The sequence below is a fragment of the Pristiophorus japonicus genome, unplaced genomic scaffold (assembly GCF_044704955.1).
Source record: "Pristiophorus japonicus isolate sPriJap1 unplaced genomic scaffold, sPriJap1.hap1 HAP1_SCAFFOLD_401, whole genome shotgun sequence".
In the NCBI taxonomy this organism is placed as follows: Eukaryota; Metazoa; Chordata; class Chondrichthyes; family Pristiophoridae; genus Pristiophorus; species Pristiophorus japonicus.
Window position 1 is genome coordinate 25,547 of NW_027253882.1, and position 24,572 is coordinate 50,118.

General features: G+C 52.5%; 2 protein-coding genes across 3 annotated transcripts in view; one reads left to right on the forward strand and one right to left on the reverse strand.

Moving 5' to 3' along the window:
• Positions 1-627: 627 nt before the first annotated feature.
• LOC139250609 (uncharacterized) lies at positions 628-12,866 on the reverse strand. Of its 2 annotated transcripts, none has more exons than XM_070873007.1 (4): positions 12,741-12,866; positions 7,852-8,006; positions 3,853-4,019; positions 628-2,086 (listed from the first exon to the last, which is right to left on the reverse strand). In XM_070873007.1, the coding sequence occupies exons 2-4, from the start codon at positions 7,960-7,962 to the stop codon at positions 754-756; spliced, it is 1,611 nt and encodes a 536-aa protein (XP_070729108.1). In that variant the 5' UTR covers positions 7,963-8,006; positions 12,741-12,866; the 3' UTR covers positions 628-753. The 2 variants fall into 2 exon arrangements, with proteins under 2 accessions (XP_070729108.1, XP_070729109.1); XM_070873008.1 differs by lacking the exon at positions 12,741-12,866 and adding an exon at positions 12,601-12,624.
• Positions 12,867-13,140: 274 nt separating this feature from the next.
• Positions 13,141-24,572, forward strand: part of LOC139250610 (zinc finger protein 271-like) — a 32,944-nt gene continuing 21,512 nt past the window's right edge. The window contains exons 1-2 of the mRNA XM_070873009.1: positions 13,141-13,320; positions 22,460-23,385. Coding sequence (XP_070729110.1) covers positions 13,141-13,320; positions 22,460-23,385 — 1,106 coding nt within the window. The remainder of the gene's footprint in view (positions 13,321-22,459; positions 23,386-24,572) is intronic.

The following is a 24,572-nucleotide window of genomic DNA, read 5'->3' on the forward strand; positions in this document are numbered from 1 at the left end:
GAGTTTAGAAGGATGAGAGGGGATCTCATTGAAACATATAAAATTCTGATGGGACTGGACAGGTTAGATACAGGAAGAATGTTCCTGATGTTGGGGAAGTCCAGAACAGGGGACATAGTCTAAGGATAAGGGGTAAGCCATTTGGGACTGAGATGAGGAGAAACTTCTTCACTCAGAGAGTTGTTAATCTGTGGAATTCCCTGCCGCAGAGAGTTGTTGATGCCAGTTCATTGGATATATTCAAGAGGGAGTTAGATATGGCCCTTACGGTTGGGGGGATCAAAGGGAATGGAGAGAAAGCAGGAAAGGGGTACTGAGGGAATGATCAGCCATGATCTTATTGAATGGTGGTGCAGACTCGAAGGGCCGAATGGCCTACTCCTGCACCTATTTTCTATGTTTCTATGTCCCATCGCGGGGGGGGGGCAAGGGTCGGGCGTCCCATCGTGGGGGGGGGGGGGGCAGGGGTCAGGCGTCCCATCATTGGGGGGGGGTCAGGGGTCAGGCGTCGGTTCGTTGGGGGGGGGGGGGCAAAGGGTTAGGCGTCCCACCGTGGGGGGGGGGGGGGGTCAGGCGTCCCATCGTGGGGGGGGTGGGTCAGGGGTCGGTTCGTTGGGGGGGCAAAGGATCAGGCGTCCCATCGTGAGGGGGGGGGGGGGCAGGGGTCAGGCGTCCCATCGTGGGGAGGGGGGGGGCAGGGGTCAGGCGTCCCATCGCAGGGGTGAGGGGGAGGGGGACATAAGTCAGGCAGGGTCAGCACGAGCACCGCTCGCAGACATAGGTGCCGGGTGCCACAGCGGGGGGGAAGCAGCAACGGTGGAACAGCTGGGGGCAGCCCCGTCCGCAGCGCACCCACTGGATCTTGTGCTCGGTGCTGAGGTGGCTGGGGGGGTACATCAGGCGGCAGAAGCCGCAGTGGGCCGAGGCGCCGCTCCCGTCCTGCTCCTGCTTCGGCTGTTTCTCCCGGTCGCAGCGCACCGGGCCCTGCGTGGCCCCAGGGGGCTCCGTGGGCCGGCACACATCGAGCGGGCGCAGGCTCAGCTGGTAGGAGACGCCGGTGATCACCAGTAGGGTGAGGAGCGGGAGCGGAGGGGCCGCCGCGGGCGTTCCCGAAGCGGGCGAGGCGGCGATCGGGCCCGGTGCGGCGGGCCGCTGGTCCGGGACAGGCAGGGCGGCGTGCGTGCGCGCGGCGACGGAGCCCAAAGGCTCGGGTGCGAGAGGCAGGGCGGTGTGCGTGCGGATATCACTGGAGCCCACAGGTTTGGCCGTGTCAGGCAGGGCGGTGTGTGCACGCGCCCTAACGGAGCCCAAAGGTTTAGGCGTGTGCGGCAGGGCGGTGTGCGTGCGCTCGTGGCCAGTGCCCAAAGGTTTAGGCGTGTGTGGCAGGGCGGTGTGCGTGCGCTCGTGGCCAGTGCCCAAAGGTTTAGGCGTGTGTGGCAGGGCGGTGTGCGTGCGCTCGTCGCCAGTGCCCAAAGGTTTAGGCGTGTGTGGCAGGGCGGTGTGCGTGCGCTCATCGCCAGTGCCCAAAGGTTTAGGCGTGTGTGGCAGGGCGGTGTGCGTGCGCTCGTCGCCAGTGCCCAAAGGCTCGGGTGCGAGAGGCAGGGCGGTGTGCGTGCGCCCGCCGACGGAGCCCACACTGCCGGCCGCGGGGGTCGGAGCCCGGTCCGCGGTGGACGCCGGGGCAGTGGTCACGCCCCCCTCACGCCGTACCCCGGCGAGGGCAGCCGGTGCCGCTTCCGTCACCCGCTCCAGCGCCACCAACAGGGCCGCCACGCTGTTGCCGCCGCCGCCGCCGCCGGCCTTCAGCCGCGTCTTGATGTTGCGGATGTCGCTGAGGGTGGCCATCTTGTTGAACCGCTGCTCGATGTACTCCTTCAGCTGCTTGTTCTTGAACTGCCGCTTGGGCAGCCCTGCCACGTGCTCCAGCTCCTCGGGGCTGAGCCGGCGCCTCCTGGAGTAATGGGGCAGGGACTCCTTCCTCAGCACGTGGTGAGTGTGCACCAGGTGGTGTGACCGTACGAAGAGTTTCAGCCGCTTCCCGCTGTAGGCCAAGGTAAAGGTGGCCTCGCATCCCACTGGGAGGTGCCTGAAACACGACACAATCCACGTCAGAATTACCAGCTCACCAACGGATCATCAACCCGAGGCTACAATCCTCTGACAAGGTGCTTGAGCTGAGAAAGCTGGGGGTGTGTGTGCACAAATTGCTGGAGCTGGCAGGGCAGGTTGAGAAAGCGGTTCAAAAAGCTTACAGGTGTTTCAGCATTATAAACAGATGCAGAGAGCACAAAAGCAAGGAAGTTATGAACCTTTACAAAACTCTGGTTCGGCGGAGCATCTTTGTCCAATTTTGGGCGTCGCACATTTAGGAAGGGCTGTAGACGCTCAGTTGTTGAGTATATTCAAGGCCCGAGATAGATAAGATTTCTGGACTTGCGGGGAATCAAGGGACAGGGGGGGGATCAACGACAGCAACATTGTGTTTATATGGCGTCTTTGACGAAGTGAAACAGCCCAAAGCACTTCACAGGAGTAGTTCAGAGAAGGAGCATAAAAGCAGGAAAGTCTTGCTACAACTACGCTACAGGGTGTTGGTGAGGCCACACCTGGAGCACTGCGTACAGTTTTGGTCTCCGTATTTAAGGAGGGATATACTTGGAGGCAGTTCAAAGAATTTTCATTCCGATTGATTCCGAAGATGAAGGGGGGTTGACTTATGAGGAAAGGTTGAGCAGGTTGGGCCTGTACGCATTGCAGTTTAGAAGAATGAGAGGTGATCTTATTGAAATGTTTAACATTCTGAGGGGGCTGGACAGGGTGGATGCAGAGAGGATGTTTCCCCTCGTGGGGGAATCTAGAACTGGGGGACATAGTCTTAGAATAAGGGGCCGCCCGTTTAAAACTGAGCTGAGGAGGAATTTCTTCTCTCAGAGGGTTGTAAGTCTGTGGAATTCTCTGCCCCAGAGAGCTGTGGGGGCTGGGTCATTGAATATATTTAAGGCGGAGATAGACAGATTTTTGAGCGATAAGGGAGTAAAGGGTTATGGGGAGCGGGCGGGGAAGTGGAGCTGAGTCCATGATCAGATCAGCCATGGTCGTATTGAATGGCGGAGCAGGCTCTAGGGCCCAGGTGGTCTACTCCTGCTCCTGTTTCTTATGCCCAAGACGGCGGCTGGAATTTACCAGCAATGTGCTCGTAGCCAATAATTTCCCCACCCGTTCTTGCAGCGATTGCGAGTGTTAAGTCAGCGTGTGAATTGTAATATTTTGTCAGATTGAGAGTGCAGTGTAGATTGAGAGAGCAGCTTGCAACCCACTTGCTGGACAGCCATTTTAACTTGGCAAGTGTCAGCTGTGGCTCAGTGGGCAGCACTCTCGCCTCTGTCAGTCAGAAGGTTGTGGGTTCAAGTCCCACTCCAGGGACTCGAGCACATAAATCTCGGCTGACACTCCCAGTGCAGAGCTGAGGGAGTGCCGCACTGTCGGAGGAGCCATCTTTCGGATGAGACGTTAAACCGAGGCCCCGTCTGCTCTCTCAGGTGGATGTAAAAGATCCCAGGGCACTATTTGGAAGAAGAGCAGGGGGAGTTATCCCCGGGGTCCTGGGGCCAATATTTATCCCTCAATCAACATAACAAAAAAACAGATTATCTGGGTCATTATCACATTGCTGTGTGTGGGAGCTTGCTGTGCGCAAATTGGCTGCCGTGTTTCCCTCATTATAACAGTGACGACACTCCAAAAGTACTTCATTGGCTGCAAAGCACATCCGGTGGTGGTAAAAGGCGCTATATAAATGCAAGTCCTTCTCTCTGAACACCGCAGTCACCAGGCAGATGCGTTAACACTTACCGCTGAATCGGTCGCAGGCCGGTTGACTTGGTGCGGGGCTGCCCGTAGTGGACACAGCAAAGTTTCACAAGTGTGAACTGGAAGCGAGCAGCGATTGGCTTCTTCCTCCTCTTGTTCTCAAATGCCACTGTGTGTGAGGAAGCCCTGTTGAAGAGGCTCCCTGTTGCCTGCAAGAAGGTAAGAACAGCATAAGAACCAGGAGTCGGCCATTCGGCCCCTCGAGCCTGCTCCGCCATTCAATAAGATCACGGCTGATCTTCGACCTCAACTCCACTTTCCTGCACTGTCCCCATATCCCTCGATTCCTTTAATATCCAAAAATCTATAGATCTCGGCCTTGAATATACTCAAAGACTGAGCATCCACAGCCCTCTGGGGCAGAGAATTCCAAAGATTCACCACCCTCTGAGTGAAGAAGTTTCTCCTCATCTCAGTCCTAAATGGCCGAGCCCTTATCCTGAGACTGTGTGACCCCTGGTTCTAGACTCCCCAGCCCGGGGGAAACACCCTCCCTGCATCTACCCTGTCAAACCCTGTAAGAATGTTGTATGTTTCAATGAGATCACCTCTCATTCTTCTAAACTCTAGAGAATATCGGCCCAGTCTACTCAATCTCTCCTCATAGGACAATGCACCCATCCCAGGAATCAGTCTGGTGAACCTTCGTTGCACTCCCTCTATGGCAAGTATATCCTTCCTTAGGTAAGGAGACCCAAACTGTACACAATATTCCAGGTGTGCTCTCACCAGGGCCCGATATAATCGCAGTAAGACGTCTTTACTCTTAGACTCAAATCCTCCTGTAATAAAGGCCAACATACATTTTCTTTCTTAATCACTTGCTGTACCTGCATGTTAACGTTCAGTGATTGGTGTACAAGGACACCCAGGTCCCTCTGAACACCAACATTTCCCAATCTCTCACCGTTTAAAAATACTCTGTTTTTCTATTTTTCCTACCAAAGTGGATAACTTCACATCTCCCCACATTATATTCTATGTTCCATGTACTTGCCCACTCACTTACCCTGTCTATATCCCCTTGAAGCCTCTTTGCATCCTCCTCACAACTTACATTCCCACCTTACTTTGTATTGTCAGCAAACTTGGATACATTACACTCGGTCCCCTCATATAAGTCACTGATATAGATTGTGAATAGCTGGGGCTCCAGCACTGATCCTTGTGGTACCCCACTAGTTACAGCCTGACAACCCCAAAATGACCAGTTTATTCCTACTCTCTGTTTTCTGTCCGTTAACCAATCCTCAATCCATGCTAGTATATTACCCCCAATAACCTCTTGTGTCATCATCATCATAGGCAGTCCCGCGAACGAGGATGACTTGCTTCTATAAGAGTTCACAGATGTTTCAATGAAGGACCTAATATTCCAGATCCTGAACTCCAATTGAAGGGTGGAAGATGCCTGTGCGTGGATTTTTTTAACATGGGTTGACCATTGCACATCAGCCACCACACGGGGCTTGACAGAGCTAGGTCTCGGTCCAGTGGCAAGGGTTAACCAGGACGAGTGGAGACCAGCGCGCTCACATATCGCACAGTGTGTGGTCTGGGCCCGTGCTGCCCCTGGGCTCTTCTGGGCCCTGTACCCTCATTTGCCACACCTCCGCCACGATCTCTCATCGACCCCCCCCCCCCCCGCCACAAAACACTCGCTGCTCCTCCGCCACAACTCTACTCCTCTTCCCTGCCCGCTCCCCACAACCCCCGACTCCCCCATCGCTCAAAAATCCGTCCATCTCCACCTCAAACACACTCAAAGACCCGACTTCCATCACTCCCCAGGGCAGAGAATTCCAAAGATTCACCACCCTCGGAGAAGGAATTTCTCCCCATCCCAGTTCCAAATGGGCGACCCCCCCCCCACTCCGAAACCATGCCCCCCAGTTCCAGACCCCCCCACAAGGGGAAACAGCCTCCCTGCATCCACCCTACCAAGCCCCCCCAGAATCCCATACACCTCAACAAGTGGCATCTTATCGAATGCCTTCTGAAAATCCAAATACACCACATCCACTGGTTCCCCCTCATCCATTCTGCTAGTTACACCCTCATAGAGCTCTAACAGATTTGTCAAACATGATTTCGCTTTCATAAATCTGTGTTGACTCTGCCCAATCCTGTTATTTTCTAAGTGCCGTGTTACCACATCCAGCATTTTCCCCACTACTGATGTCAGGCTAACTGGTCTGCAGTTCCCCGTTTTCTCTCTCCCTCCTTTCTTAAACAGTGGGGTTACATTCACTACCTTCCAATCCAGAGGAACCGTTTTAGAATCTATGGAATTTTGGAAGATGACAACCAATGCATCCACTAACTCTATAACCACCTCTTTCAAAACCCTAGGATGTAGGCTGTCTGGCCCTGGGGATTTATCGACTTTCAGTCCCATTAATTCCTCCAGTACCATTTTTTTTTACTAATACTAATTTCTTTCAGTTCGCTGGACCCCTCATTCTCACTAGACCCTTGGTTCTCCACTATTTCCGAGAGGTTTTTCGCGTCTTCTTCCGTGAAGACAGACACAAAGTAATTGTTTAATTTCTCTGCCATTTCCTTATTCCCCCATTATAATTTCTCCTGTCTCAGCCTGTAAGGGACCCACATGTACTTTTGCTAATCTTTTCCTTTTTACATCTCTATAGAAGCTTTTTCAGTCTGTTTTTATGTCTCTCACTGGTTTACTCTCATTCTATTTTCCCTTTCTTTAACAATTTCTTGCTCCTCCTTTGCTGAATTCTAAAATACTCCCAATCCTCAGGCTTACTGCTCTTTTTGGCAACATTATAAACCTCTTCCTTTGATCTAATACTATCTTTTACTTCTCGTTAGCCAGTTTGACCGCTTTTCCTGTGAGGTTTTTGTACCTTAAAGGAACGTATGCTTGTTGTAAATTATGCACTAAATCTTTAGTTTCCTGATCTACCTTAGCCAACTCTTCCCCCATACCTACATAGTTTGCTTTGTTTAGATTGAAGACCCTAGTTTCATATTTAACTAAATCACTTTCAAACTTAATGTAAAATTCTATCCTATTATGGTCACTCTTCCCCAAGCGTGTCGGGCATGTGAACAATGTGGCCCGCCCAACGGAGCTGGTCGAGTGTAGTCAGTGCTTCGATGCTGGGGATGTTCCTTCACGGCAAGCGAGCCCAAGGCCTGGGGGGGGGCAGAGGAAACGCTTCAAGGACACCCTCAAAGCTTCCTTGATAAAATGCAACATCCCCACCGACACCTGGGAGTCCCTGTCCAAAGACCGCCCAAAGTGGAGGTGGTGTATCCAGGAGGGCGCTGAGCTCCTCGAGTCTCGTCGCCGAGAGCGTGCAGAAATCAAGCGCAGGCAGCGGAAGGAGCGTGCGGCAAACCAGACTCCCCACCCACCCTTTCCTTCAACTGTAGAGACTGTAATTCCCGTATTGGACCGTTCAGCCACCTAAGAACTCACTTTTAGAGTGGAAGCAAGTCTTCCTCGATTCTGAGGGACTGCCTATGATGATGACGACTACAAGAGTTGCTATTCACTGAAATCTTTTGTCAAAAATGTCAGATAACATTTCGTAATCTGTTCAAATCTCTCAAATATCCAACCAGTGTGCCCTGTACCCAAATACAGGTCCTGAAGGATTTGTTTAATCTGTCATTTCTGTCTGAGGCATTTCGTATTTTGACTCGGGGACATACTGCGTTAAATCGGACAAAATAAACTTTTTCTGAGACCCCATAGGCCAGGTTTTGATGTGCATTCAAGTGATATTAATGTGGGAAATGAACATCTTTCACCAACTCGGAACAGTGAATGGCCAGAGCTCTCATCCAAATCACCCCCACAACAGCTTAAAACGGTAATACTCGATCGATCCCCGGGATGAGAGAGTTGTCACAGGAGTAGAGATCAAGTAGATTGGGCCCACACACTCTGGAGTTTTGAAGAAATATCAACGGGCACAAAACACGCAAGCAAGTGCAGCAGGTTACCTGCTGAAACTCCTCCAGTTTCAAAGCAAACTCTTCGTAGCTATCAAACTCCATTGTTGTGAAGATGTCCTTGAATTGCTGGGTGGTGTCTGTGGGCACCTCACTTGCCATCACCGACTGCAGCGCCTCAGATCAGCACATGGAAGGAACGGCAGCTGCAGTGAAAAGATGGGGAGACTCACGTTAGGATGGCAACCAGGGGAAAATGACTCAAATGGCAAACAGTAGCAAAATATCCCGGGGCCCAGGAGAGGCGCGAGTTCGGGGCCAGGGGATCAGGGGCAGCAGGGGCCCAGCCCACACTGTGCGATACGTGTGGGCACTAGGGTCCGTGCAGCAGAACTGGTCTCCAGTCATCTTGGTTAACCCTTGCCACTGGACCAAGACCGTGTCAAGCCCGTGTACACGTTAATAAAATCCACACACAGGCATCTTCCACCCTTCAATTTGAGTTCGGGATCTGGAAATATTAGGTCCGTCATTGAAACACCGGTGAACTCATCCCTTTTTGGCGTGGAAGCAAGTCATCCTCGCTTTGAGGGGCTGCCTATGATGACGATGATGAGCCCAGATGCTGGAACTCTGAAATAAAAGCAGAAAATGCTGGCAATACTCAGCGGGTCTGGGTAACGCAGAGAGAAACGCAGAGTTAACGTTACCAGCCCATCACCTTTCGTCAAAACTGGACAAAAGTTAGCGATGCAACAGGATTTTAAGCGTGTGCGGGGGCAAGGGAAAGAGGAGAGCGGAGGAATGAACAGAAGGGAAGGTCTGTGATAGGGTGGAAGGCAGGAGAGATTAGAGAGACAAAAGTGATGATGGTGCGAGGCCAAGTGAGATGTTAATGGGACAAGTTAAGAAACAAAGGCTGGGTCTGGAGGAGGTGGAAAGGGGTACAGCAGAATCATCAACAGTTGCTGTCTGAAAAAAAGAGACACAAAGTTTACGCTCTGAAATTGTTGAACTCGATGTTGAGTGCGGAAGGCTGTAAAGTGCATCGAAAGATGAGGTGCTGTTCCTCGAGCTTGCGTTGAGCTTCTTTGGAACAGTGCAGGAGGCCGAGGACGGAGAGGTCAGAGTGGGAGTGGAGCGGGGAATTAAAGTGACAGGCGACCGGAAGCTCAGGGTCACCCTTGTGGACTGAACGGAGGTGCTCCGCAAAGTGGTCACCTAATTTACGCTTGGTCCCCCCCAGTGTCAAGGAGACCACATCATGAACAGTGAATACAGTATACTAAATGCCAACTCTCTGATACCGCTTCCTCCCCGCCCCCCACCTTGGACCATGACCCCACTACCGGACATAAGAACATAAGGAGCAGGAGTCGGCCATTCGGCCCCTCGAGCCTGCTCCGCTATTCAATAAGACCATGGCTGATCCGATCATGGACTCAGCTCCACTTCCCCGCCCGCTCCCCATAACCCTTCACTCCCTTATCGCTCAAACATCTGTCTATCTCCACCTTAAATATATTCAATGACCCAGCCTCCACAGCTCTTTGGGGCAGAGAATTCCACAGATTTACAACCCTCTGAGAGAAGAAATTCCTCCTCATCTCCGTTTTAAATGGGCAGCCCCTTATTCTGAGACTATGCCCCCTAGTTTTTGTTTCCCCTATGAGTGGAAACATCCTCTCTGCATCCACCTTGTCGAGCCCCCTCATTATCTTATGTTTCAATAAGATCGCCTCTCATTCTTCTGAACTCCAATGTGTATAGGCCCAACATTTCTTCATAAGTCAACCCCCCTCATCTCCGGAATCAACCTAGTGAACCTTCTCTGAACAACCTCCAATGCAAGTATATCCTTCCTTAAATATGGACATCAAACCAAGACTGTCGCTGACCTCATCTCCTCTGTAGGTCTTCCCTCCACAGCTGCCAACCTCATAGTTCCCCAATACACACACAGGACTGCCCTGTAGACCCATCATTTCAGCCTGATCTTGCCCCATGGATTGGATTTCTTCCCATCTCGACTGTTTTTTTCTCCCCTTGTCCTGTATCCTCCCACCACACTTGCAGACGCCATCCGGCACAGTACTAGTTTCCTGGCCTCAACCATCTCCTTTTCACCATGGACATTCAATCCCTTTACACCTCCAACCCCCACCAGGCCTGAGGTACACTGTATTCACTGGTCTCGGCCTCCGGGCTAAATCAGGAACTCGGTGTCTCTGGAAGACTTGGAATTATATCATAGAACCATAGAAATTTACAGCACGGAAGGAGGCCATTTCGGCCCATCGTGTCCACGCCGGCCGACCAAGAGCTATCCAGCCTAATCCCACTTTCCAGCTCTCGGTCCGTAGCTCTGTAGGTTACGGCACTTCAAGTGCACATCCAGATACTTTTTAAATGTGGTGAGGGTTTCTGCCTCTACCACCCTTTCAGGCAGTGAGTTCCAGACCCCCACCACCCTCTGGGTGAAGACATTTCCCCACAAATCCCCTCTAAACCTCCCCCCAATTACTTTAAATCTATGCCCTCTGGTTGTTGACCCCTCTGCCAAGGGAAATAGGTCTGTCCTATCCACTCTATCCAGGGCCTTTTATGACCACCAGACACCTCAAAGCGCATTTACAACCAATGAAGTACTTTCGGAGTGCAGTCACTGTTGTACTGTAGGAAACGCGGCAGTTAATTTTCGCGCAGCAAGCTCCCACAAACAGCAATGTGATAATGACCAGATAATCTGTTTTTTTGTTATGTTGATTGAGGAATAAATATTGGGCCCAGGACCCTGGGGATAACTCCCCTGCTCTTCTTCGAAATTGTGCCGTGGGATTTTTTACATCCACCTGAGAGAGCAGACGGGGCCTCGGTTTAACGTCTCATCCGAAAGACAGCACCTCCGACAATGCGGCACTCCCTCAGCACTGCACTGGAGTGTCAGCCTAGAATTTTTTGTGTTCAAGTCCCTGGAGTGGGACTTGCCCCCCCACAACCTGCTGACTCCCCAGTTGTCTCAAACAGGGGAGTTCTCCCCAGTGTCCTGGGGCCAATATTTATCCCTCAATCAACGTAACAAAAAACAACAGATTATCTGGTCATTATCACAGTGCTGTTATGGGAGCTTGCTGTGCGCAAATTGGCTGCTGCATTTCCCCAAATTCTTCTTCTTAGACGGTCCCTCGAAGCGAGGATGACTTGCTTCCACACCAAGGGATGAGTTCACAGGCGTTTCAATGAAGGACCTGATAGTCCCGATCCCAAACTACATGTTGAAGGGTGGAAGATGCCTATGCGTGGATTTTTTTAATGTGGGGTGGCCGTTGCACACCAGCCACCACACGGGCTTGACAGAGCTAGGTCTTGGTCCAGTGGCAAGGGTTAACCAGGACGACTGGAGACCAGCTCTGCTGCACGGACCTAGTGTGCACACATATCGCACAGTGTGGGCTGGGCCCCGGTCACATCGCTCCACAATCTCTTGCTGCTTCTTCGCCCGGACCTCACTGCTCCAGCTGTACCTGCCCATGCTCAAATCAGCGACCTGGATTATGGCCACGTCCAATCCAGTTGCCCACTTCACTGTTGACACTCTCCTGCACGAGCTCACGTTGCTCTCTAGGATGGCATTTCATCACGCTGCCCATGGGAGCGTTTGATGGGACAGTGTAGAAGAAGTAAATACAGCTCCCCACATTTCATAGTGACCACACTCCAAAAAGTACTTCATTGGCTGTAAAGCGCTTTGAGACCGTCCAGGTGGTCGTGAAGGGCGCTATATAAATGCAAGTCTTTCTTTCTTTCAGACAGGGGGGCCCTCAGTTTAACGTCCTGTCCGAAAGACGGCACCTCCAACAGTGCGCCGCTCCCTCCAGCACTGCACTGGGAGTATTGGGTTAGATTTATGTGCTCGAGTCTCTGGGGGAACTTGAAGCCCCTCAGCTAACCTGCCAGCTCCCTCAGGCCAATCTAGAACACATTTTACTCACAAATGTTAGTCCCCCCCCCCACCCCCCCACCCACACACACACAGCAAGAAGGTGGGTTTGGCTCAAAGGATCTTTATCAATTTGATTTAGTTCTTTAAAAAAAAAGACAATGCAGCATTTAGCAACAAGGATTAAAGGAATGCAGCATTTAGCAGCAAGGATTGAAGGAATGCAGCATTTAGCAACAAGGATTAAAGGAATGCAGCATTTAGCAGCAAGGATTGAGGGAATGCAGCATTTAGCAGCAAGGATTGAAGGAATGCAGCATTTAGCAACAAGGATTGAAGGAATGCAGCATTTAGCAACAAGGATTGAAGGAATGCAGCATTTAGCAGCAAGGATTAAAGGAATGCAGCATTTAGCAGCAAGGATTGAAGGAATGCAGCATTTAGCAGCAAGGATTAAAGGAATGCAGCATTTAGCAGCAAGGATTGAGGGAATGCAGCATTTAGCAGCAAGGATAGAAGGAATGCAGCATTTAGCAGCAAGGATTAAAGGAATGCAGCATTTAGCAGCAAGGATTAAAGGAATGCAGCATTTAGCAGCAAGGATTGAAGGAATGCAGCATTTAGCAGCAAGGATTAAAGGAATGCAGCATTTAGCAGCAAGGATTGAAGGAATGCAGCATTTAGCAGCAAGGATTAAAGGAATGCAGCATTTAGCAGCAGCACATAAACTGGGGCTCCGAGGAGCAGACTGAACTTTCTGACTCTCAGTTGTTGAGGGACAGGCAGCAGGTCCCGCCCCCGCGCTGCCGCCATTGGTCCGCGCCCGCCCTCTCCGCGCTCGCCATTGGCGGGGCGCTCACGTCGCTCCCGGGGGCCGGCTCCGGATTGGTTGCCAAGCAGGAAATGCAGAGACAGCGAGGCCGCGAGAGCCCGGGTCGGGTCTGGTCGGGCCGCGCCCAGGGGGGAGAGGGGAGAGGGGAGATTACAACTTTCACATCACCGATCAATGTCGATTAAATGAAGCGTCAGGCCCGGAGGGGGAGGGGAGCAGGCTCTCGCAAGCGCCGCGGCGGTCGCGCCTGCGCTCCCCAGGCGTAGCGACGTTGGCTGGACGCTCGACGTGATTGCGTCATGTCACAGGGGCGGCCGCGGACTTGTGTCTTGGTGACGCTGGGCGTTGGACGACGTGATTGCGTCAGTCACGGGGCAGGGACGGGGGCGGCTGCGGCTTGAACTTTTTTGTGACGCTCGACGTTACACGACGTGATTGCGTCACGCACGGGAGACTGTGCTTGGAGTCCTGGTGACGCGGTGCGACGTGTTTGCGTCTTGTCGAGGGGGGCGAGGCCGCGCAGCTGCAACGGTTTGTCCGTTGCGCTTTTGAACCTTTGTGACGTCGAATGACAGGCTTCGCAGCAGCCAGTGAGCGGCTGGCGGGGGAGAGGGGGGCGGCGGCGGCGGCGGGGGAGAGGGCGGCGGAGGCCCGGATCGATCGGCGGGATTGTTTTGACGGTGGGGTGCCCAGAATGCCTCGCGCGGCCCACCCGCCAGGCGACGGAGGAGCGCAGTGCGCAGGCGCGGTTTAGGGCAGGTACGGCGCATGCGCGTTCTGGCGTGCCGCCGCGAGGTGACGTCACAATCAGCGTGGTAACAACAACAACAACTTGTATTTATATAGCGCCTTTAACGTGAAACGTCCCACGGCGCTTCGCAGGAGTGTTGTGAGATAAAAAAAATTTGACCCCGAGCCGCAATTGGGGCAGGTGACCAAAAGCTGGGTCAGAGAGGGAGGTTTTAGGAGCATCTTGAAGGAGGAGAGAGAGGTCGAGAGGTGGAGAGGTTTAGGGAGGGAGTTCCAGAGCTCGGGGCCCAGGCAACAGAAGGCACGGCCACCGATGGTGGAGCGATTATAATCAGGGATGGTCAGGGGGGCAGAATTAGAGGAGCGCAGACATCTCGGGGGGTGGGGAAGGGTTGTGGGGCTGGAGGAGATTACAGAGATAGGGAGGGGCGAGGGCCATGGAGGGATTTGTAAACAAGGATGAGAATTTTTTTTTTTTAATTGAGGTTTTGGCGGACCGGGAGCCAGTGTACACCAGTGGGTGAGTGGGACTCGGTGTGAGTTAGGACACGGGGCAGTGAGCACAGGGGGTGATTGGTGAGTGGGACTCGGTGTGAGTTAGGACACGGGGCAGCGAGCACGGGGTGATGGGTGAAGGGGACTCGGTGCGAGTTCGGACATGGGGCAGTGAGCACAGGGGGTGATGGGTGAAGGGGACTCGGTGCGAGTTAGGACACGGGGCAGTGAGCACAGAGGGTGATGGGTGAGTGGTACTGGGTGCGAGTTCGGACACGGGGCAGTGAGCACAGGGGGTGATGGGTGAGTGGTACTGGGTGCGAGTTCGGACACGGGGCAGTGAGCACAGGGGGTGATGGGTGAAGGGGACTCGGTGCAAGTTAGGACACGAGGCAGCGAGCACAGGGGGTGATGGGTGAGCAGGACTCGGTGCGAGTTAGGACACGGAGCAGTGAGCACAGGGGGTGATGGGTGAGCGGGACTTGGTGCGAGTTAGGACACGGGGCAGTGAGCACAGGGGGTGATGGGTGAGCGGGACTTGGTGCGAGTTAGGACACGGGGCAGTGAGCACAGGGGGTGATGGGTGAGCGGGACTGGGTGTGAGTTAGGACACGGGGCAGTGAGCACAGGGGGTGATGGGTGAGCGGGACTTGGTGCGAGTTAGGACACGGGGCAGCGAGCACAGGGGGTGATGGGTGAGCGGGACTGGGTGTGAGTTAGGACACGGGGCAGTGAGCACGGGTGGTGATGGGTGAGCGGGACTCGATGCGAGTTAGGACACAGGGCAGCGAGCACAGGGGGTGATGGGTGAGCGGGACTTGGTGTGAGTTAGGACACGGGGCAGTGAGCACAGGGGGTGATGGGTGAGCGGGACTCGGTGCGAGTTAGGACACGGGGCAGTGAGCACAGGGGGTGATGGATGAGTGGGACTCGGTGTGAGTTAGGACACGGGGCAGTGAGCACAGGGGGTAATGGGTGAGCGGGACTAGGTGTGAGTTAGGACACGGGGCAGTGAGCACGGGGGGTGATGGGTGAGCGGGACTCGATGCGAGTTAGGACACAGGGCAGCGAGCACAGGGGGTGATGGGTGAGCGGGACTTGGTGTGAGTTAGGACACAGGGCAGTGAGCACAGGGGGTGATGGGTGAGCGGGACTTGGTGTGAGTTAGGACACGGGGCAGTGAGCACAGGGGGTGATGGGTGAGCGGGACTCGGTGCGAGTTAGGACACGGGTCAGCCGAGTTTTGGATCACCTCTAGTTTACGTCGGGTAGAATGTGGGAAGCCAGCCAGGAGTGCGTTGGAATAGTCAAGTCGAGAGGTAACAAAGGCATGGATGAGGGCTTCAGCAGCGGATGAGCTGAGGCAGGGGCAGAGATGGGCGATGGTACACAGGCAGCCTTACTTATGCTGCGGATATGTGGTTGAAGGATAGCACAGAAGGTCATTTAACAATAGTACTTCAGGTAGTCCCTTTCCCCATTGTCCGGCAGATGTTATGGCTCGGAATAAAGCAAGCGCGGAGCCGTGTTGGGTGTGGTGGTTTTTCGCCGGTGACCGGGAGGAAGCTCCGGTTGCTGGGGGAACGCGACGCCATTTTTGTAAAGGAAGGCGGGCAGTATTCCGCACTGTGTGTGCGTCGTCCTTTTTCCTTTACCTTTGTGGCCCATGATACACTTTACCTAGGCCCAGCTATACCGTACAGACCCAGGGTTAGAATCCCCATGTACAGTCCCAGGGTTAGAATCCCCATGTACAGTCCCAGGGTTAGAATCCCCATGTACAGTCCCAGGGTTAGAATCCCCATGTACAGTCCCAGGGTTAAAATCCCCATGTACAGTCCCAGGGTTAGATTCCCCATGTACAGTCCCAGGGTTAGAATCCCCATGTACAGTCCCCACTTTTATAGAACACTGGTTCATCCTCAACTGGAGTATTGTGTCCAATTCTGGGCATTGCACTTTAGGAGGGATGTGAAGGCCTTCGAGAGTTCAGAAAAGATTTACAAGAATGAATCCAGGGATGAGGGACTTCAGTTGGGTGGATAGACTGGAGAAGCTAGGGTTCTTGAAGTAGAGAAGTTTGAGAGATTTGATCGAGGTGTTGAAAATCATGCGGGTTCTAGACAGAGTAGATCGAGAGAAACTATTCCCATTGGCGTAAGGATCAGAACCAGAGGTGACAGATTTAAGGTGATTAGCAAAAGAGTCAAAGGCGACATGAGGAAAAACATTTTACGCAGCAAGTGGTCAGGATCTGGAATGTGCAGCCTGAAAGGGTGGTGGAGGCAGACTCGATCACTGTTTTCAAAAGGGAATTGGATAAGTACCTGAAAGAAATTGCAGGGGGAAAGGCGGGTGAGTGGGACTAGCTGAGGAACTCTTGCAGAGAGCCGGCATGGGCTCGACGGGCTGAATGGCCTCCTTCTGTGCTGTAACCATTCTATGATTGTATGTACAGTCTCAGGGTTCAAATGATATCTGATCCACCCAACACCAGTTGTACAGTTATTCAATTGGGAAGTGTCAAACTGGTGAGCATCTGCTTTACTTGGATCTTGCTTTACAGATGCAATTTAACCAGTTTCTTATTTTATTTATAAAGGCATCAGGCGAGGATAGTGGAATAGCCTGTTGACATTCAGTGTCGAGGTTCACACATGTAGATTAGGCACATGGGTCACATGTTGGAGGGAAACCAGTGAGTGAAGAACTGAACCCAGCCAGAGTCAGCACCTTCAGGGGAAGAGAGGGAGGGGAACCAGTGAGTGTAGAACTGAACCCAGCCAGAGTCAGCACCTTCAGGGGAGGAACATAACATAATAACATGAAAAATACGAGCAGGAGTTGGCCATTTGGTCCCTTGAGCCTGCTCCCCATTCAATAAGATCATAGCTGATCTGATCATTGACTCAGCTCCACTTCCCTGCCCGCTCCCCATAACGCTTTACTCCCTTATCTTTCAAAAATCTGTCTATATCTCCACCTTAAATATATTCAATGACCCAGCCTCCACAGCTCTCTGGGGCAGAGAATTCCACAGATATACATCCCTCTGAGAGAAGAAATTCCTCCTCATCTCAGTTCTAAATGGGCGGCCTCTTATTCCGAGACTATGCCCCCTAGTTCTAGATTCCCCCATGGGGGAAAATATCCTCTCTGCAACTACCCTGTCAAGCCCGCTCAAAATTTTATCTTGGCAAAGAAACACAGAGTGGGCAGGGCTTCGGGGCCCAGTTCCCAGGTGAGAATATCACTGGAGTCCTTGGATGATATTGTAACTCTGCACACCATGGGTCTCCCACCTCCTCTTCTCCTGAAGGCGCTGACTTGCGCTGCGGGGTTGCTGTTCCCAGGCACCTTCCAAATTCCGAGACCAGTTAAGTCCGCTTGATTGGCTCCACATTCACCACCTTAAACATTCACTCCCTCCACCACAGGCGCAGCGTGGCTGCAGTGTGTACCATCTACAAGATGCACTGCAACAACTCGCTCGGCAGCACCTCCCAAACCCACGACCTCTACCACCTTTTTTCTTAGGCAGTCCCTCAAATCGAGGATGACCCACTTCCACACCAAAAACGAATGAGTTCGATGAGTTCACAGGTGTTTCAATGAAGGACCTGATAGTCCAGGTACCGAATCACATGTTGAAGGGTGGAAGATGCCTGTGCGTGGATTTTTTTAACGTGGGGTGGCCGTTGCACACCAGCCACCACACGGGCTTGACAGAGCGAGGTCTGGGTCCAGTGGCAAGGACTAACCAAGACGACTGGAGACCAGCTCTGCTGCACGGATTGCAGTGTGGGCTGGGCCCGTGCTGCCCCTGGGCCCCGAACTCTCGCCTCTCCTGGGCCCCGATCACGTTGCTGTGCAGTCTCTCGCCGCTCCTTCGCCCCGACCTCGCCGCTCCTGCTGTACCTGCCCACGCTCCAATCAGCGACCTGGATTATGGTCCAATCCAGTCACCCTCTTCACAGCCGCTGCCCTCCCGGACGGGCTCGAGCTGTACCCTGTAGTATAGGGACCCCAGCTATTTACAATATACATTAATGATTTAGATGAAGGAATTGAGTGCAATATCCAAGTTTGCAGATGACACTAAACTGGGTGGCGGTGTGAGTTGTGAGGAGGATGCTAAGAGACTGCAGGGTGACTTGGACAGGTTAGGTGAGTGGGCAACAGCATGGCAGATGCAGCATTAAGTGGATAAATGTGAGGTTATCCACTTTAGTGGCAAAAACACGAAGGCAGAATATTATCTGAATGGCGGCAGATTAGGAAAAGGGGAGGTGCAGCGAGACCTGGGTGTCATGGTACATCAGTCATTGAAAGTTGGCATGCAGGTACAGCAGGCGGTGAAGAAGGCAAATGGTATGTTGGCCTTCATAGCTAGGGGATTTGAGTACAGGAGCAGGGAGGTCTTACTGCAGTTGTACAGGGTCACCTGGAATATTGTGTTCAGTTTTGGTCTCCAAATCTGAGGAAGGACGTTCTTGCTATTGAGGGAGTGCAGCGAAGGTTCACCAGACTGATTCCCGGGATGGCAGGACTGACATATGAGGAGAGACTGGATCGACTGGGCCTGTATTCACTGGAGTTTAGAAGGTTGAGAGGGGATCTCATAGAAACATATAAAATTCTGATGGGACTGGACAGGTTCGATGCAGGAAGAATGTTCCCGATGTTAGGAAAGTCCAGGACCAGGGGTCACAGTCTAAGGATAAGGGGTAGGCCATTTAGGACCGAGATGAGGAGAAACTTCTTCAGTCAGAGAGTTGTTAACCTGTGGAATTCGCTGCCGCAGAGAGTTGTTGAGGCCAGTTCATTGGATATATTCAAGAGAGAGTTAGATATGGCCCTTACGGCCAAAGGGATCAAGGGGTATGGAGAAAGCAGGAAAGGGGTACTGAGGTGAATGATCAGCCATGGTCTTATTGAATGGCGCTGCAGGCTCGAAGGGCCGAATGGCCTACTCCTGCACCTATTTTCTATGTTTCTCGTGGTATGCTGCTTTTATGGCCCCGACCTGCCGCTGATGTTTCCCCACAGGTCGGGGCCGCCACGCAGGACAAGGGTAGTAGGTACATGGGAACACATAAGAAATAGGAGCAGGAGTCGGCCATTTGGCCCCTCGAGCCTGCTCCGCCATTCAATAAGATCATGGCTGATCTGATCATGGACTCAGCTCCACTTCCCCGCCCGCTCCCCATAACCCTTTACTCCCTTATCACTCAAAAATCTGTCTATCTCCACTTTAAATATATTCAATGACCCAGCCTCCACAGCTCTCTGGGGCAGAGAATTCCACAGATTTACAACCCTCAGAGAAGAAATTCCTCCTCATCTCAGTTTTAAATGGGCGGCCCCTTATTCTGAGACTATGTCCCCTAGTTCTATTCTCCCCTATGAGTGGAAATATCCTCTCTGCATCCACCTTGTCGAGCCCTCTCATTATCTTATGTTTCAATAAGATCACCTCTCATTCTTCTGAACTCCAATGAGTAGAGGCCCAACCTGCTCAACCTTTCCTCAAGTCAACACCAAGTTCCCTTCCAAGTTACACACCATCCTGGGTCACAATCCTGGAACTCCCTCCCTAACAGCACTGTGGGAGCACCACACGGACTGCAGCGGTTCAAGGAGGCGGCTCACCACCACCTTCTCAAGGGGCAATTGGGGATGGGCAATAAATGCCGGCCTTGCCAGCGATGCCTACATCCCAGGAACGAATAAAGAAAAAAGTAGCCACCCTTCACCCTGTGAGGCGGGACAGTGAGTATTAGTGGGACATTTGAGTGTAGAGACATCAGTTACACACTCTGTTGTTCCATCTTCCCCACACCACCTCAGTGATACTGCCTGGCATGTCTGCACTCCGATGGTTCATTAACCTGAGTGGGGGAGGGTCACGCTTTCCCCTTGGCGGAGGGGTCAACAACCAGGGGGCAGAGATTTCAAGTAATTTTCGAAGGATTCGACGGGCCTTGAGAAATCTTTTCACCCAGAGGGGGTCTGGAACTCACGGCCTGAAAGGGTGGCAGAGGCAGAAACCCTCACCACATTTAAGAAGTACTTGGATGTGCACTTGAAGTGCCGTAACATAGAAACATAGAAAATAGGTGCAGGAATAGGCCATTCGGCCCTTCGAGCCTGCACCACCGTCCAATATGATCATGGCTGATCATTCACCTCAGAACCCCTTTCCTGCTTTCTCTCCATACCCCTTGATCCCTTTAGCCGTAAAGGCCACATCTAACTCCCTTTTGAATATATCTAACGAACTGGTCTCAACAACTTTCTGTAGTAGAGAATTCCACAGGTTCACAATTCTCTGAGTGAAGAAGTTTCTCCTCATTTCGGTCCTAAATGGCTTACCCCTTATCCTTAGACTGTGAGCCCTGTTTCTGGACTTCCCCAACAGGGCTACGGACCAAGAGCTGGAAATTGGGATTCGGCTGGATAGATTTTTCCGGCCAGCACAGACACGATGGGCCGAATGGCCTTCTGTGCCTTAAATTTCTGTGATCCTAAAGGTGGGCGAGCGGAATGTCGGGATCAGTGAATCGCCTGGTTGCAGTGCTCTGTCTTAGGTTGGGGGGGCAGGGGAGTGGTCTAAGGATTCAGAGAATTTAGGAAATTAAGGGGTGCTTTGATAGAAGTTTAAGATATTAAGGGGGACCTGATGGGATCATAGGCAATCCAACGGAATCAAGGAAGACTTGCTTGCACTCTTAAAATGAGTCCTTAGGTGACTGAACAGTCCAATACAAGAACCACAGTCCCTGTCACAGGTGGGACAGACAGTGGTTGAGGGAAGGGGAGGGTGGGATTGGTTTGCCGCACGCTCCTTCCGCTGCCTGCGCTTGCTTTCTGCACGCTCTCGGCGACGAGACTCGAGGTGCTCAGCGCCCTCCCGGATGCACTCCCTCCACTTAGGGCGGACTGGTCTTTGGGCCCAGGGACTCCCAGGTGTCGGTGGGGATGTTGCACTTTATATCAGGGAGGCTTTGAGGGTGGTCCCTTGAAACATTTCCTCTGCCCACCTGCGGCTCGCTTGCCGTGTCGGAGTTCCGAGTAGAGCGCTTGCTTTGGGAGTCTCGTGTCCGGGCATGTGGACAATGTGGCCCGCCCAGCGGAGCTGGTCGAGTGTGGTCAGTGCTTCGATGCTGGGGATGTTGGCCTGGTCGAGGACGCTAACGTTGGTGCGTCTGTCCTCCCGGGGGGATTTGCAGGATCTTGCGGCGGCATCGTTGGTGGTAAAGAGAGACAGAAACTACTTCTGCTGGTTAGGGAGTCTAGAACCAGGTGACACAGCCTAAAAATTAGAGCCAGACCTTTCAGGAGTGAAGTTGGGAGCACTTGCTACACACAGTGGATGGTAGAAGTTTGGAATTCTCTTCCGCAAACGGCAGTTGATGCTGGGTTAACTGTTCATTTTAAATTGGAGATCAATAGATTTTTGTGAATAGAAGTTATAGAGTTAGGGCACAGATCAGCCGTGGTCTCCCTGAATAGCGCAACAGGCTCGAGGGGCTAAATAGCCCTCCCTCCTGGTCCGGTCTCAAGGTACTCCTTAAAACCGATCTCTTTGACCAAGCTTTTGGTTACCTGTCCACTGTCTCCTTATTAATAAGGAATAGGAGCAGGAGTCGGCCATTCGGCCCCTCGAGCCTGTTCCCCCATTCAATAAGATCATGGCTGATCCGATCATGGACTCAGCTCCACTTCCCCGCCCACTCTCCATAACCCCTTATTCCCTTATCGGTTAAGAAACTGTCTATTTCTATCTTAAACTTATTCAATGACCCAGCCTCCACAGCTCTCTGGGGCAGCGAATTCCACAGATTTACAACCCTCAGAGAAGAAATTTCTCCTCATCTCAGTTTTAAATGGGCGGCCCCTTATTCTAAGATTATGCCCTCTAGTTCTAGTCTCCCCCATCAGTGGAAACATCCTCTCTGTATCCACCTTGTCAAGCCCCCTCATAATCTGACACGTCTCAATAAGATCACCTCTCATTCTTCTGAATTCCAATGAGTAGAAGCCCAACCTACTCAACCCCTTCATCTCCGGAAACAACCTCGTGAACCTTCTCTGAACTGCCTCCAGTGGCTCAGTGTCAAATTTTGTCTCAATACGCTCCTGTGGAGCAGCCTTGGGATGCTTTACTGCTTCAAAGGCACAGATCAATGCATGTTCTTGCTGTGGTTGAACCACTGCCTGAGTCAGCACTTCAAGGAGAGGAATAGAATAAAATTAGAGAAGAGGGAAGAAATAGTCGTCAATCAGGCATTGCATCTCAAAGAATGAGCGCGTAGAGAGGGAGAGGTGTGTGGGGGACGGGGGATTCACAACTTTGGGGGAACAAGAGAGGAAAGTATGTTCCATAGAAACTAGAACTGTCTGTTCTGAATTTCTGTCCTGTACTTACAGTGATGAGTTGTGTAAGCTGATCGGAAAGAGTCTTTCCATTATCAGGACCTGAACATAATCGGCCTTTGAAAGTGGAAGGAGAAACCTTTGTCTGTTCTGCCTGTGGGAAAAGATTTCAAACATCAGTGTGACTGGAAAAGCACTGAGACACACACACCCGAGTGAGAGTGTTCCAGTGACTGACAAGTTAAATATCGCACCATTCACAGCGGGAGGGACCCGTACACGTGTTCTGTGTGTGTGGGCGAGGCTTCAACCGATCGTCCAATCTGGAGAGACCCAAGGATACTCGCACCACGGAGAAACCGTGGGAATGCGGGGACTGTGGGAAGGGATTCGTTTACCCATCTAAGCTGGAAATTCACCGACGCAATCACACCGGGGAGAGGCCGTTCACCTGCTCGGTGTGCGGGGAGGGATTCACTCAGTCATCCACCCTCCAAACACACCAGCGGGTTCACACCGGGGAGAGGCCGTTCACCTGCCCCGTGTGTGGGAAGGGATTCACTCAGTCGTCCAACCTGCTGAGACACCAGCGAGTTCACACCGACGAGAGACCTTTCAAATGCTCGAACTGCGAGAAGAGCTTCAAAAGCACAAAAGATGTGCTGAGACACCAGCGCGTTCACACCGGGGAGAGGCCGTTCACCTGCTGCGAGTGTGGGAAGGGATTCACAAATTCATCCGACCTGCTGACACACCAGCGAGTTCACACTGGGGAGAGGCCGTTCACCTGCTCTCTGTGTGGGAAGGGGTTCGCTCGCTCGTACAACTTGCTGACTCACCAGCGAGTTCACAGTAACACGAGACCCTTTAAATGTTCTGACTGCCAAAAGAGCTTTAAAACGGCAAAGGATCTGCTGACACACCAAAGCACTCACACCGGGGAGAAGCCGTTCGCCTGCGTGGAGTGCGGGAAGGGATTCGCTCGCTCGCAGCACCTGCTGAGACACCAGCGAGTTCACACCGGGGAGAGGCCGTTCACCTGCTCCGTGTGTGGACAGGGATTCAGTCAGTCATCCCACCTCTTTCGGCACCGGTACTTACACACCGGGGAGAGGCCGTTCACCTGCTCCGTGTGTGGGAAGGGATTCATTTACTCGTCCTCACTGCTGAGACACCAGCGAGTCCACTTGTGACGGTGAGGGTTTGGATTCTGCTGTTAATCATTCCAGGGACTGAATCATGTTCATTCTGACAGTTGGGGTTTGTTGCTGCTGGTGTTGATAAACTCCTGCCCAGTTCGAGGGGGTTAATATGCTGTATGAATGTGAAATAAAGCAGCTTTAAGTTGAACACCAAGTGGGTGATCTTTCTCGGCCTCCTCCCGAGTTCCCCACCTTCAGCCCATTCGATTCACTCCACATGAAGAGTCAACATGGCTTTATCAAAGGGAAATTGTGTTTGAGGGTGTATCTGGCAGGGTGAATAAGGGGGAACCAGTGGATGTAGTATATTTAGATTTAGATTTTTAGAAGGCATTCGATAAGGTGTTGCACAGATTTATACAAGATTATGGTGCAAGACCGCAGAGGGACCATGGGTTCCGAATGATTCAAAGTTGACCAGTATTGGTGACTATGTTGTTCAGCACAAGCAAGATTTAATACATTACAGTATTCAAGCAGCAATTTTCTCCAATTGAATATTGGGAAGACCGAAGCCATTGTTTTCAGTCCCCGCCACAAACTCCGTTCCCTAGCCTCCGACTCCATCCCTCTCCACAACTCCCGTCTGAGGCTGAACCGGACTGTTCGCAAACTTTGACCCTGAAATGAGCTTTCGACCACATATCTGCAGCATAACTAAAACCGCCTATTTCCACCTCCGTAACACCGCCCGTCTCCGCCCCCTGCCTCAGCTCATCCGCTGCTGAAACCCTCATCCGTGCCTTTGTTACCGCTAGATTTGACTATTCCAACGCACTCCTGGCTGGCCTCCCACATTCTACCCCACGTAAACTAGAGGTGATCCAAAACTCGGCTGCCCCGTGTCCTAACTCGCACCAAGTCCCGCTCACCCATCACCCGCTGTGCTCGCTGACCCGTGTCCTAACTCGCACCAAGTCCCGCTCACCCATCACCCCCTGTGCTCACTGCCCCATGTCCTAACTCGCACCGAGTCCCGCTCACCCATCACCCCTTGTGCTCACTGCCCCGTGTCCTAACTCGCACCAAGTCCCACTCACCCATCACCCCCTGTGCTTGCTGACCCCTGTCCTAACTCGCACCGAGTCCCACTCACCCATCACCCCCTGTGCTCACTGACCTACATTGGCTCCCGGTTAAGCAACGCCTCGATTTCAGAATTCTCAACCCTGTT

What these genes read in the sequence shown, in the direction of transcription:
- LOC139250609 (XM_070873007.1), bottom strand. Translation starts at nt 7,962, where the DNA reads ATGGCAAGTGAGGTGCCCACAGACACCACCCAGCAATTCAAGGACATC. An exon ending in AACTGGAGGAGTTTCAGCAG is followed by an intron (nt 4,020 to 7,851) that starts GTAACCTGCTGC and finishes ACCTTCTTGCAG; the next exon opens with GCAACAGGGAGCCTCTTCAA. An exon ending in GGCCTGCGACCGATTCAGCG is followed by an intron (nt 2,087 to 3,852) that starts GTAAGTGTTAAC and finishes GTCGTGTTTCAG; the next exon opens with GCACCTCCCAGTGGGATGCG.